This window comes from Coturnix japonica, chromosome 3 (assembly GCF_054131305.1).
Source record: "Coturnix japonica strain WE chromosome 3, WE-NBRP24, whole genome shotgun sequence".
In the NCBI taxonomy this organism is placed as follows: Eukaryota; Metazoa; Chordata; class Aves; order Galliformes; family Phasianidae; genus Coturnix; species Coturnix japonica.
In genome coordinates, this window is record NC_140665.1 from 49,780,348 (window position 1) to 49,793,600 (window position 13,253).

Here is a 13,253-nt window from a genome sequence, read left to right on the forward strand (position 1 = left end):
GCTTTAAAAATTATTTGCAGTGTTGCAGTCTGTGTCACATACAAGGGTATACTGGGATTTTGGGGGAGCGTAGCAAAACTTCAATGTATGTTCATAAGAAAGTATTAAGAGAGCCCGTGGACAGATTTCGGAGATAATTAGGAGCTATACAGAGCTGCTGCAGGCTCCAGGGATGTTTGCAGGCTGCAGAGTGTTCCTCAGGGAAAGGAATTGTGCTGTAATTACAGGCAAGGTCAGTGCATTCAGTTCAGTGGAAAAGAGATGGTAAGAGCTGGGGCTCTGCTGAACATTTTTCAATGTCATTAACAAGACTCAGTTGATTTTTAAGTCAGTGTCCCCTGAAATATGGATTGTACAAATGTTCTCTGTGCTGTGAGGATTTTGACCCCTTTTTGAGAGAGAAGATTCATACCTGTAAGTGAAAGGACTTTCTTGTTCGTGCTACATTTCTTTTCAGCTCTAAGGATTTTGAATGTGTGCTTCAGTGTTGTAATTTTCCACTTTTAAAACAGAGGTAGTGTGTTTTTTCTTCTTTGAAACAGCTCTTTCAACCTCCTTCTGAGGTGTTTCATCCCACTCCATGTTATCTGAAAGCGTGGCATGTGTCCCAGCCTTTGCTCCAGAACATTGTGGTGGCCTTGTGAACCCCTAGAGATAAGCTTTTCGTTCTTCTTATCTGAGGGCAATACATTGGGTTCAGAAACATGAAGCCCAAATTTTACCCTAGAAAGCATTCAAATAGCAATTCTGTTCATGAATTCTCCTTCCCTGTCTCTCACTTGTTCTGTACAGCTCCACTACCTTCACAGTTTTGCTGACACTGCTGAGTGTGGGACCATACTGGGCCTGCACCAGGATTGATTCAGATTCAAGCAAAAAAGGAGAAGCTTTTGAATACACCTTCAGCTTAGAGCCATGTGGGCTGCTGTGGCGCTCACCTCTCACTCTGTGCCCTGTGTGGCATGGGAGAGCCCTGCAGTGCTTGCATGTGCTCAGTTGATGTAAGGCAGCTTGTCCAGGCGGAAACTAGATGCTGGTTTTGGAGGATGTGTTTTCAGCTAGATCAGCTTGCTGATCTGTCTGGTGGGAAGGGTGCTAGGCTTCTTCCAGTTTCTTTTCCCCGTGGACAGTGTAGCAGCTTGTTTACCTCACTTCTTCCTTAGGCTGGACTTCAACAATTTACTGCCTTCCATATTTCCAGGCCACATCCCTTTCCAAAACATGTAAATTTGGCAACACCCAATTAATAGCTTCAGCCAGTTTACTTAAAGACCACTGGTGTTTTTCTTGATAGCAGCTTTCTTGAAGGCATTTTAATGGTGTTTCTTTATTGGAATATTGTGTTGAAATAAGTTCTGTCAATATTCATAATGGATATCTGCTGAGCAGCTGCTAATGTAAGCTTCATTTCATTCCATATGCCAACAGATGTATTTTCTGTCTCATTTTCTTATGAATGTATAGCCATATATGAGTGACATTACAGCATCTGTATTAATGCAATGGCAGTTATGATTGCAGTAGCTGGCATTACGCCATTGTTGCTTGCCTGTTTCTGTGCAGCTCTGATGGGTTTACTGATGTTTTTATGTCTCAGATTAGCACGATCGATTGTCCTGCCCAGGCCATACAGCTGCCATGGAGCAGGGGAGGAACTTCTAGTATTGCAGAAGGATGAAATTTATGGAGAGAGCCATTTAGGAACAAAGAGAACACAAATTAAGCTTGTTCTAACTTTTTTGTTTTTCTTGGCATGAAGAACGGCTTTACAGCCTTACTGGTATTCATTTAAAATGATGTTCTCCAAACTGCATGTTTTTTTGTAATATTAAAGAAGAATGGGTACCTCAGTGACTTGCAGTACAACGGAAGGTGAATGAAACAAAGATAATTGGAGGAGATGAGTGAAGGGAAGCCAGTACTTGCTCAGGTCAAAATTATATATATATATATTTTCCCCTACAGAACTGGTGCTTTTTTCTCCGCAAACCAGTTATCTTACCTTAGTCCCTTAGGAACTGAGTAGTTCATTTTGATAATTTTTGTTCCACTTGAATAAGATTACGTAATTTATGTTGCTTTGTAAGTTGGATTGCGTAAACAAAAGGTGTTCTGCCTGGCTAGCTTCTAGCTCTGTAGTGTATGGTTTGGAATAGAGTGTCTGTATTATGAGAAGCACCATTTGTGTAGTATTTTGTTTAGCAGTAACCTTGAAGGTTAATCTCATAACCACTATTTGATAGCTGGTGGGATCATCTGCCATCAGCTTGTGCAGAACCAGTTGTGGTTTGATCCTTCAGAACAGGTCTCCTTCCCTTACCCCAGGGGTCTTGCAGCCTTCATTGATAGAGGTATACATTTTTCCCTTCGTACGTGTGAGGGAAAACTGCTGTTTCTTTTGACCTCATGGCAGGGAGAAAATTGCTTAGGCTAAAAAAGCCTGAAATATGGTAGCTCGACTCTTCAAAGACTCTGTAGCTTACAGTTTTTTGCATGGTCAGGATCTTGAAAATGCAGGCTACTGTGAGTCTTTTATTTGTTTATTTATTTTGGAAGATAATGAATAATTTAGAATACTGTGTACTTGTTTGCATTTTCTTTTTTCCTTCTCTGCTTTTCTTTCCCTCCCAATCTCCTTGTAGTCTCACCTTCAGATACCCTACTCTAAGCTGTGAAGAGTGGGGTTTTGAATAAACATAAAATGCTGAAGAGCTTGCTGCAGTATTGGTACACTTGGCTGTGCGTGACTTCTTTCTGTCAACAAAAAAGAGACACCTCAATGAAAGATGCATGAAAACAAGCAAATATTTTTCTGGTTGTCTAACTAGCTTAACACTTATATAAGCTAATGGAAACACTTAGGAGTTACATTGGGTTAAATATTGACACAAGTAGGAGAGCCACTGCTAATAACCTTTTTTTCTTCCCTGCCTTAAATTAATACTTAAATTCATTCCTGTAATGTCAGAACATAACTTGTTGCTGGTTTTGCATTCAAGAAGAGCTATACTGCATAGCAAAACAAAATAATCCATTTTCCAGTGTTGCAGGTCTAATATTTTTTGTATCATTAGATAACTACCTAATTTTACATCACTGGGCTTTTGAGTAGTATTAGAGCATGGGCTCAAGTAGCATCTTCCAGAACAAAGAAATTTTAAACTGCTCTTTAAATGAGAGTAAAATTACATTACTGCATTTTGTTGATACTTAGTGTCCAAATAGCACTAGTAAGTTATTTCAAAACAGCTACTTCCTGATCCAGTGAACTTTCATGATGAGCACCTTCCCCAGTCCGAAGGAATATGTGCATAAAGCTTGATAATATGTGCATAAACCTATGGTTAGAACTTCAGCTTGAAAGTTTGATCTGAAAGGCTAAATTCTTGTTTTATGCATAGCCCAATCTGCATTCAGACTAGTGCTAAGGTTATACTGAAGTAGCAGCTAGCTCTTATACGAGGCGTTTTATCCTCAGCTCTTCCACATGCCTTGCAACAGAGGTAGTTACCATTTGTGTTTCTTGGAGGAGAAAAAGAAGACAAAAAGGTTGTTTTAGACTTGTAGAGGAGAGCAGGATTATGGGACTGCTGTAAGGGCACAAGAAAAATAGTGCGTATGTCTAAATCAGATACTGATTTTCCTGGGGGAAGACTTGCCTCTGAGTCTTCTAATTAGGTTACTTCTTAGGAAATATTCAGCAGATGGAAATGAAGGAGAAGAGAGTGGGAAGAATTAAATCTTAATATGTATGTAATCTTAATTCAGCCTATCACTTTGAATTACAGTCTTAAAGGTATTTTTTAATCTTGTCTACTGAATTTAAGTACAACATAAAGGAGGTGCTGACCTTCACTGATTTAAATATGAATTTGGTCATGTAGTCAAGACATTATTGAGAAAGAGATATTTGAATAATGACTGACTGTTCCTTCTGTAGTTAGATATTTTCATCTCTGCCTGTCCAGATTTCCTAATGCAGTTAGAATATTTTTAAGAAGAGAAGTTTTTTGTTTCTCTAATCCTTAAACTGATCATAAATCAGACTCAGATGACCGTGGGTAATCCAAGATGCAGAGAAGGGTCCTTTTCTCCAACTTGTTGATTTTCTATGCAGTGAATGACGACAAAAATTGCATACAAAGGTTGTTCAAAGCCAGGCTATGATGAAACAAAATGGTAGTAGCCATTATTTTTATATCTTGTTTAGTTGTAATGCTGAGAAGTTCCAGTAGTAACTCACCAGACCTCAGGGACAGTTTTCCTGACTGCTTTGTGAACTACCCTATGGCCTTGCCTTGCTATCTATGTCTGTAGATACAGATGTTTTAAAGTGTTATAGGTACATCCATGCTTGACAGAAAAAAAGTGGTTAGTTGCTCGGAAAGTGAGGTTAGTACAATGTTACGTGTCATGTAGGCAAGCCTATTTTTACAGTGCTGATAAATGCGACTGATGCAATTCTTATTTTAAATGAGATCTCTTTAGCAACAACTGTATGGGAGCAATAACTCTGCATATGCATGTGCTTCAGATGTATTTGGATGTCCCTGCTTGAGCTGGGGTTGGGCTGGATGGACACAGAAACGTCTCTGCTGACCTCAGTCAGTCTGTGGTTCTTGTTTAGTCCCTTGGGATCTAACTCTGTGTTGCTGTGTCACTGATACCTCCCTTTCCAGCCCTCACTCCACAGAGTTGTGGAGTCTCTGTTAGGAGTTTATCCCAGCAATTCCAGTCCATAAAAAAGTATCATAGTCTTGTGCGGGTTGGAAGGGACCTTAGAGATCATCGAGTCCAACCCCTGGGATTCGAGCCTCTGTGTAGCAGAGCAGCACTTCTACCACTTGCGCCACAGGGGTATTTGAACCCAGGCCCCGGTGTTGCAACGTGGCATTCCTACCACTGCGCCACCGGAGTTCTATATAAAATGCTTAGATGTCATGTTCTGATTGTTATCACAGTAGTTCCTATATCTCTAAATTGTTTTGTGGCTTGCTTTCCTATTTTTTCACTTATGTATGTGTTGTGTGCATTTTGTCTTGCAGAGTTGGAAGAACGCAGAGATTTCAAGCTTTGAGTGACGGGCGCCTCACAAGGTTACCACATCTAAGCTGAGAGGGCAGCTGCAGCTCTGAGTTCCAGGTTCACCCAGCTGGTGTATGTACCGCATGTACATGAAAGCGCACATGTTTTTGTCATTGCCTAGACTGACTTTCACGTATTCCTGAGAGCTTTGCAATTGATGAAAATTAATTTAAGTACCAGATGGAGCACCTTTACAGCACAGGAATTGGCAACCCATGGAAAAACACCTGCCAGTAATATTCGACTTACTACACGGTCTTCACAAGTGAAAAAAGTTTGCAAGAAGAGGAAGAAAAAAACACCCTCCACACAGAAAAAGCCTAAGAAATACCTCCACAATCTAAATCAATAATTGTGAGAGAAACATAAGAATACTGAGGGCGGAGGAAAGTGATTTTGTTGTTGCAGGGGCATAATGTATCATCTTTGGCACAGTATGCTTTGGGCTCAGTAGTTTCTGAATGGACTAATAAATTGTGACTATATGTTGAGCTATGATGACTGAAAGTAAGTAAGTTGAGGAACTATGGGACAAGTCTGGGCATTGAACTGAAGAATCCTCGTCATCCTTTTTGAGTTAACCAGGTCATCATTTTGCATATTCTTTCTCCCTCTCCTTTTTCCTCTTTTCACATAGTGTGATATACGTATGAATTAATTGAGCTCATAAATGTTTCTCAAATAAAACGATTGGAATACTTCATATGTTTCCTTCTTGTACAGCTGCAAATGTTGTGTCTGGAACTATGAATCTGTGCTGTAGACAAGCATCAAGAAGGAAAGATCCGATAAAACAAACGAGGAAAATACATGGAGAAATAGTGAAACCAGGAAGTCAGATTTTTAATGCTGCTTCTCTTTCTTTTTTAGATGAATATGTTTCTTCCTTCCTTGAATTTTAGAAGATTTTGAAAGATTGCTTACTTGATGTGCTTTAATTCTGGCATTTGTTTTTGGTAGGATGAAAAGTCTGTGATTCTTTGTAGCAGAAAAAAGGGAAAAGTAAAGGAAAAACAGCTTGACATTTAAACCTGTTTTGGAAGAGAGAGAACTTCATGGTTCACCTGAGGCAAACTTATCCGCTTTAAAAGCTAAAAGCTGTGGAGCGTTTTTGATTCCGCTATAAATGAAGAGGGGGCTTCTTTGTCATTCGTGTGTGGCAGCAAAAAGTGGGAAAGCAGGCAAGATAGCGTGATAAATGGTTCAGGCTCTGTTGAGTCTCTGGTGGAAAAAAAGTGCTGCAATGAAAATTGGATTGGCTTTGGATTGCAAAAACGTTTGAATCCAACAAGCGGTTCAGTACCAAGAGGGATTTCCCATCTGGCCTGGCACACCAGTGCCTGCACAAGTCTGGGTCTGTTGTTTCGCACGGTTTGTGTGCCTTTTTTTCCCTTTATGCAATCTCTTTAAGCTTTAGCAGCAGAAATACGTCAGATGGAAAAGATATGCCAGAGGGCAGCTTGGAAAAGATGAATGTCATATATATACATATGTATTTGCGTGTGTTTAAATTTCTGCAACTGAACTTTTGAAGAAAATCTGACTGGAGGAAATCTTAAAAGCCTTAAGTTACTTGAAACCTACACGTTTGCAACTCTTTGTCTCTGGAATTGCATTACGCTAAACTGGAATCTCAGGCTGTATAAAGATTATATCAAGTTGAGCAAAAAGATGATTTAAATCATTTCTCGAGCGCCTCTTACGAAGTAGCTGTCTCTCCAAAGGATAAGTGCACCCTCACTCTACAGACTCAAAAGCAAACAAAAAATGAACCTGAATTTTTTTTTAAGTGTTACTTTTTCTTAGCCAACTGCCATCATCTTTTATAGAGGAATTTTTTCACTATGCATTTGGTGGATATTTATAAACACTGACCCCATCCTCCTCCCTTTCAATGATCTATCCCAGGTCAGTCTTATCAATAAAAAAACAAAAAAACAAAAAAAAATTGATTTAAATTTTGTGCGCTAGACACATTACTTTCCTATGTCAAAAAATAAAATATTTAAAAAGCATGTATGCAGCAGTGGAACATGGGCCTGTTCTTTGCAGCGACTCCAACATCCTCTGCCTCTCCTGGAAAGGGAGAGTTCCTAAAAGTGAGAAGGAGAAGCCCGTGTGCAGGCGACGGTACTATGAGGAAGGCTGGTTGGCAACAGGCAATGGCAGAGGAGTTGTAGGCGTCACTTTTACTTCCAGCCATTGCAGGAGGGACCGGAACACCCCTCAGAGAATCAACTTCAATTTGAGGGGCCACAACAGCGAGGTAAGCAAACGGTGTGTTACGATTGGCTTTGGAAATGATGGCGTTAATTCTTTTGTGGTATTTCTGCTTGTAACATGGTGGGGGAGAATGGAGGAGGCTCAGGACTAATCCAGATGTGTTTGGAGTTCTTTTTGGTAAACCGTAAAGCACAAGGCTTATGGTGAGGATGTTCTTTGAAAATGGATCTGGAATTGGCCCAGTTTCCTGCAAGTTCAACAAATGCATGTCAGAATTTTAAAAGCTGTGAATGGCTGACAGCTTTTATATGCTATTAGGGTCTGTCTTGGAAGACTAATAGAAAGGCAAGGGGTGAAAGAGTTGCTTAAGCAAAGCCTGATAGTTTTTATGACATTGTAGACCGGACTGTTCTGCAGCAGGTGACAATGACATGTAGGTCTGTGCACAAACATATATAGGCAGGAGTGTTTTGTATACTATGTAGATTGTTATAGGTAAATGACAAATTCATGTACGTATTTGTTTGAAGTTCTATAAATAATGCAGGGGCAACTTTCCCCAAGGGAAAGAGTGGTGTTTGCATCCATCAATCTGCTTTGGGCCATCTTGAGTTATCAGTATGTCTTTTATTTGCATATTGGAGTTGGTTTTTTTAAATGTGAGATAACATGACCATTTCTTAATTTTTCTGCATTCTTTAATTGCTCTGTGAACATCTCTTTTACTGCTTTTGCTTAATACGTGTCTTGGGAAACATCAAAAGAAGTGCTGCTAATGGGAATGTGAAGTCTTGTTGCGGAACATGAAGCTATGGGGCTAGGCTTAATACGTGCCAGTTAAGTGAGAAAGTTGCTGATGTGCGTGCTGCCCTCTGGTTCTGGTTAATTTAGCTGCATTTACACAGTCAGTCATAAAATTCTTTTTCTGGGTCACGGTATTGCTGCGTGGATTGAGTTGTGCCACTTGTACCTCCTTTCCCCAGACAGTGATTGGCACAAGAGTTTCAAATGAGAATGTTTTGTGTGAAAGTGTTGGGATTTGGGCTTTTAAATTATGTTGGGCCAAGCCTATTATTAATAATAATAAAAATAATTTTTTTAAAAAAGGTTGTGTTTCTAGAGATCTTCCTGGTTAGGAGCAAATGTGTGAAGGTCTAGAATAAGAGGATACCCATTCACGTCTCTGTGTGGGGCTACAAGGCTGATATGATGGTCTCGATTGTATCATTCTTGAAGAAGAAGGGAATGGCTTTTCAGGCAGCCAGCTTTGTGGTGAGTCTTTGGCTGCCTATAGATTTTTTTTTTAGCATTGGCATGAAGGAAAGCTTGTACTTAAAAGATGATGCATTGTACCACACTTCACTGGACTTACTGAGCGCTGTCCTATTTCTTAGAGAATAATCCTACTAGTTTGGTAGGGAATGAAACTGAAAAGCTGGGTTTGTTACTGGTGAAAAGTAAATAGTGAAATGGACGAGAAGACTGTTTCTTAGGAAGATATTGTCCTTCTATGTTTATGTGTTGAAAGATTCTTTAAAGAAAATGTTGGAATGGCTTTGCTATTGTGACAAGCAAAGTTTATCATTTTTCTCACTTACATTCCTGATTTAATATCAACGTGCTTCAGTTATAAAGTATAAAGTGCTTTAATGAATGAGCAGGAGAGGTGAAAATGCAGAAGCTAGAAGCTTTCCGTTTGGGATATAATAAGCGATATGCTGCAGGCAGAGCAGTACGGCATATTTCAGTTGTGAAAATCTGGTAAAGGTAAAGCTGCACTGTGCTTTGGGCAAGAACATGAGTCTATTTTTAAGCAGGTCATGAAGGTAGATGCTAGTCATGTATTTTTGCAGTGTTTTTATGATTGCTGAAAAGATTCCCTGACACCTTTTGGTACACAGCTCCTTTTTTGTTTGTAGAAGCAATGCCTCCAGCATATCAGAACGAGTAAGAATGAAGAGACTGAATTCCTGGCAGGCACATTACAGTGGTGGACTTGCATGATTCATCGCATGAGACAATAATTGTGACCGAAGTGCTTGGTAACCTGAGCCAGGGTTGTGTTTGTACAATTACTTCAAGGTTGGTTACTAGCATTGGAAGCTAGGATGTGGTTGTTATAATATTTTAATTAATGTCCTGATGTTTTTGTTGTTTCTTCAGAAGAGCGAGGGATTAAAATAAGCATATTCCGTTTGTTCTACGTCAGGGTGCGAAAATGCTGCATTTTGTGATAGATACTTTTTACAATTTGGATAATATTTATAGCCTTGATTTTCATTATCCTAATGCTCAGAATTCTAATAAAAATGGATGCTTATCTTCCAGTGAAAGATGCCTGTAAATCAAATCGGTCGGATGGTGCTGATGTAGGTGTTCTGTTAATGGGTTTCTTTTGTATTAAGAAGCTAATAGCTTCTATGGCACTTGATGTTTTTAAAATTATTAGTGTTTTGAAAACTGTTTTGCGTATGTTTATTTTTCATTGTGCTAACTAACATATCATCTTTGATATATTTTATTAAGATTTGGTATGCTAGTTTCTGGACTGAAATAAATGTTTAAGAAGTGGCACAAGAATATGCAAATTCTGATGCAGTGAATTAAGTAACCTACTGAATAGATTAGAGAGTATGCATAGCAATTTTAACTGTAATCGTAAACTGCTCATTTGTTTAATCTTTTTGGATTGTCCAAGTACATGACTGTAACTGCAAAAAGCACCCTGTTTGCTTTAGCATGGGATTTAGAAGTGGGAAGGGTTGTAAACATATCTCAGCTGGGCTGTACAATGAATTATTTTCAGTTGCAGCTTTTCAAAAGAGCCCAGTCCTTTAGAAAAAGTAAATAAAAATCAAGAATTATTGCTCCCCATACTGCATTGTTTCATGGAAGTCTCTGGACAGCACTTGGGTTTGTTCTAGAGTAAAAGGAGGATACAGGTCCTCTCTCCTTTGTTAAAAAGAATTCTTTCCCTTTTTTCTGTCCACGGTTTTGGAGTTGTGTGTGAAAGTTCTGAATGATTCTGGCAACACAGACTCTTTCCAAAGGTCCATTAAAAATAAAAACAACAAACAAATAAACCTTTTTAGCAGTGTTTGTTGGTATGTAGTTCTACTGGTAAGAAAATAGGAAAAAACTATAGATAAATATATATGTTTTAATTGTAACTGACATTTGATTCTTTACTGTGATTTATGATTAAAAAAGAAGTCTTGACAGCGTAGGGATCAGTCATTGCCTTCTGGAAGAGCTGTAACTTGTGGATGCTTAAGAAATCTTGAGGTAAAGAGATGCTGTAGCAATGCCTTTTGGCTACAGGCTCCTCCGTGGTACAAGGCACATGCTGATGTAAACTGCAGTGGTACTGCAGATCTCTCCTGCTTTCCTGTCTGCACAGAAAAGACAGGACAAGTTTTAGAGGCAGAAACGTTATCTTTTTGTTAAGGCAAGCTAGTGTAATTGGAGAAGTAAAACAAGCTTTTGGGCATACGCGGTGCTGAAAGGACTTGTATTTCTGAAAGCTTGTCTGATTTTTACAACCCTGCTAGTGAATAGAATAAAAGTTGTGAAATCTGTCTACGAACCGTGCCCTTCATCTTCAAACTGTTGTAGCTATGAAACAAAACAAAACAAAAAACCAACCACTGCAGAGACAGACAGAATTAGTGCTTCTGTGAGAAGGGTCCTGTTAGGGAGTGGATCCTGTTTATCTGAGCTGGATGTTGACTTCTGCTTTATGACTCTTATTACCTGGCTATTCTCAGTACTTACTTTCAGGAAGGACTAAGACACTGAGGTTTCATATAGACTACTTGATTACACCTTTTTGAACTGTTTTCTTTGGGTTTAAGCTGGTTGCTTGTGCACTTTTAATTTCTTAATGCAGGCTTTCTAAAAGCTAAAATACATTTTTTGGTACTTTTTTTTTCTTTTTTTTTTTTTTTTTTCCCCTTAGCGGTCTTTAAAAATCATTAATTCTAAATCAAATTCTTGATGAAGCTTAAATATGTTCCATGGCATACAAAAAGTCTTTCATAGCTGTCTCTCTAGTTGAAGTGAAGAAGTGAGATAACTATTGACTGTTGGCATATGAGCACCCGAATAAAGAAAGTCACAAGTCAGTATGTTGTTCTGAAGGCCTTGCATACATAAACATAGCTGCAGGAGCATATGAGCATCTGAATAGTGGAGAAATCAGGTTTTACGATACAATTTCTGAGCCATAATAATCATTAAGGACATTGCCTTGCTTTAAACTGTTCCCATAGGAATTCATCAAATTAGAGATAGTCTGAACAGATAAGATACCCATTACAAACTATAAACATTTCACAATATAATTGAACATAAAGCACCAAGTAATTGCTTGTCAAGTATATCTAGAATGTAATAGAATAGATGAAAAGAAAGTTGTCAGCACTTGTCCTTGGGCAACCTGCAGTCTCTGCTCTGATGCAGTCCTCATGACAGGACTCTATCAGGAAGGAGCTCAGTTCACTCACTCACTCTGGTTGATAACAGACCTCTCAGGTTGGTGGTGGAAGACAAGGTTCTCAGGTTGATGGAGCCTCATCTGTTTTTGTTGCTCTCTACAGGCAACCGAAATCTGTCTTTGTGAAAACCTTTGGATCTGAACTGGTGGAGTGGCATCAAAAACCAGAGCTGTTGAAAGCAGGCAGGAATGCAAGTGGGGGGAGAAGCCATTTGACTTTGGCTAAAATGTGGGATAAAACTAATGTGCAAGAGGAGACAGACTATCTTTCTGAGGATAAATCCATATAATATTCCAACGCAGGACAGAATTGCTAGAAATTTACAGGAGCAGATAATTATTACCTAGGATAAATGTGTGTGTGTACCTTCATATGCACAGGAGAGAAACACAGGTGAAGCTGGAGTAGAGCCAATCTTCCAAAATAAAAACAGTAGCTTTTGTGAAACTGAGGAAACCTGTGGGGATCTGGCATTTACTGATGGTTTGAGGAATCATAAAGTCATTAAGGTTGGAAAAGACCTATAAGATCGTCCTGCTGTCCACCTACCATCAGTATTGCTCACTAAACCATGTCTATAAGTACTAAAGCAGGATTGGAAGGCAGGAATGAATTCCACAGATGTGGCTTTCAGATAGGATAATGGCAAGCAGAGGGAGACAACAATCAGCAGTGTGGGGTCTTGGAATCGTAGAATCACAGAATGGCTTGGGTTGGAAGGGACCTCAAAGCCCACCCAGTTCTAGCCCCTGCCACAGGGCTAATGCAGCCCAAGATACAGTTGGCATGAGATGACTTTCTGCTATTGGTAAAAGGTTTGCTGATTACATATTGGATTGCTTAGCTTACAAGGGATACAGGTAGGTCTGGATTCTGATAAGCAAGAGGAGTCTTTGCTGCATAAGCCAGATCTTGTTGATAATGGCGATAATCAAGGTTACAACATGGGAGATCAATCTTCTTGAGTGTGGATCATGAATGAGAAGTGTAGGTGGAATGATTTCTCACCTTGAGAAACAACGGGAAGATTTGTAGGAAAACAAGAGGGAATTCTTGTGAAGGGGTATTTTATTTCTCATAAGGAGAAGTAATACTACTCTCTGTTCTTTCCCCTCACTTGATTGGATATGATCCTGTGAAGCATTTCATAAGATTGGTAGTACACAAATGTCTGCCTCCTCTGTTCCAAGGTATTTTGGGAGCATGTGAGAAAGCTGTGTTTTCAGCCACCTCACACAAGTGATTAAGTTGAATGTCTCCTTAATTAAGAAAACGTATTGTTGTAGAATTAACTGTATTTACTAAAGAGTGGATGCTCAAAATGTGGTTCCTTGAAATATGGTCTTGAAAGCTCACAGAGGACTAAGTGGCTAGGAAGGGCTGCTGTTTGTGGGTACTTGTCACTCGTTCTGACAACAGCCTCAGTAAGGAATATGCTTTGTGACCAGG

General features: G+C 39.3%; 1 protein-coding gene across 1 annotated transcript in view; it reads left to right on the plus strand.

Annotated features, from left to right (window-relative positions):
* TULP4 (TUB like protein 4) overlaps positions 1-13,253 on the plus strand; it is a 121,173-nt gene that overhangs the window by 18,673 nt on the left and 89,247 nt on the right. The window contains exon 2 of the mRNA XM_015858293.2: positions 5,046-7,351. Within this exon, the coding sequence (XP_015713779.1) occupies positions 7,100-7,351 (252 nt within the window). The 5' untranslated portion in view covers positions 5,046-7,099. The remainder of the gene's footprint in view (positions 1-5,045; positions 7,352-13,253) is intronic.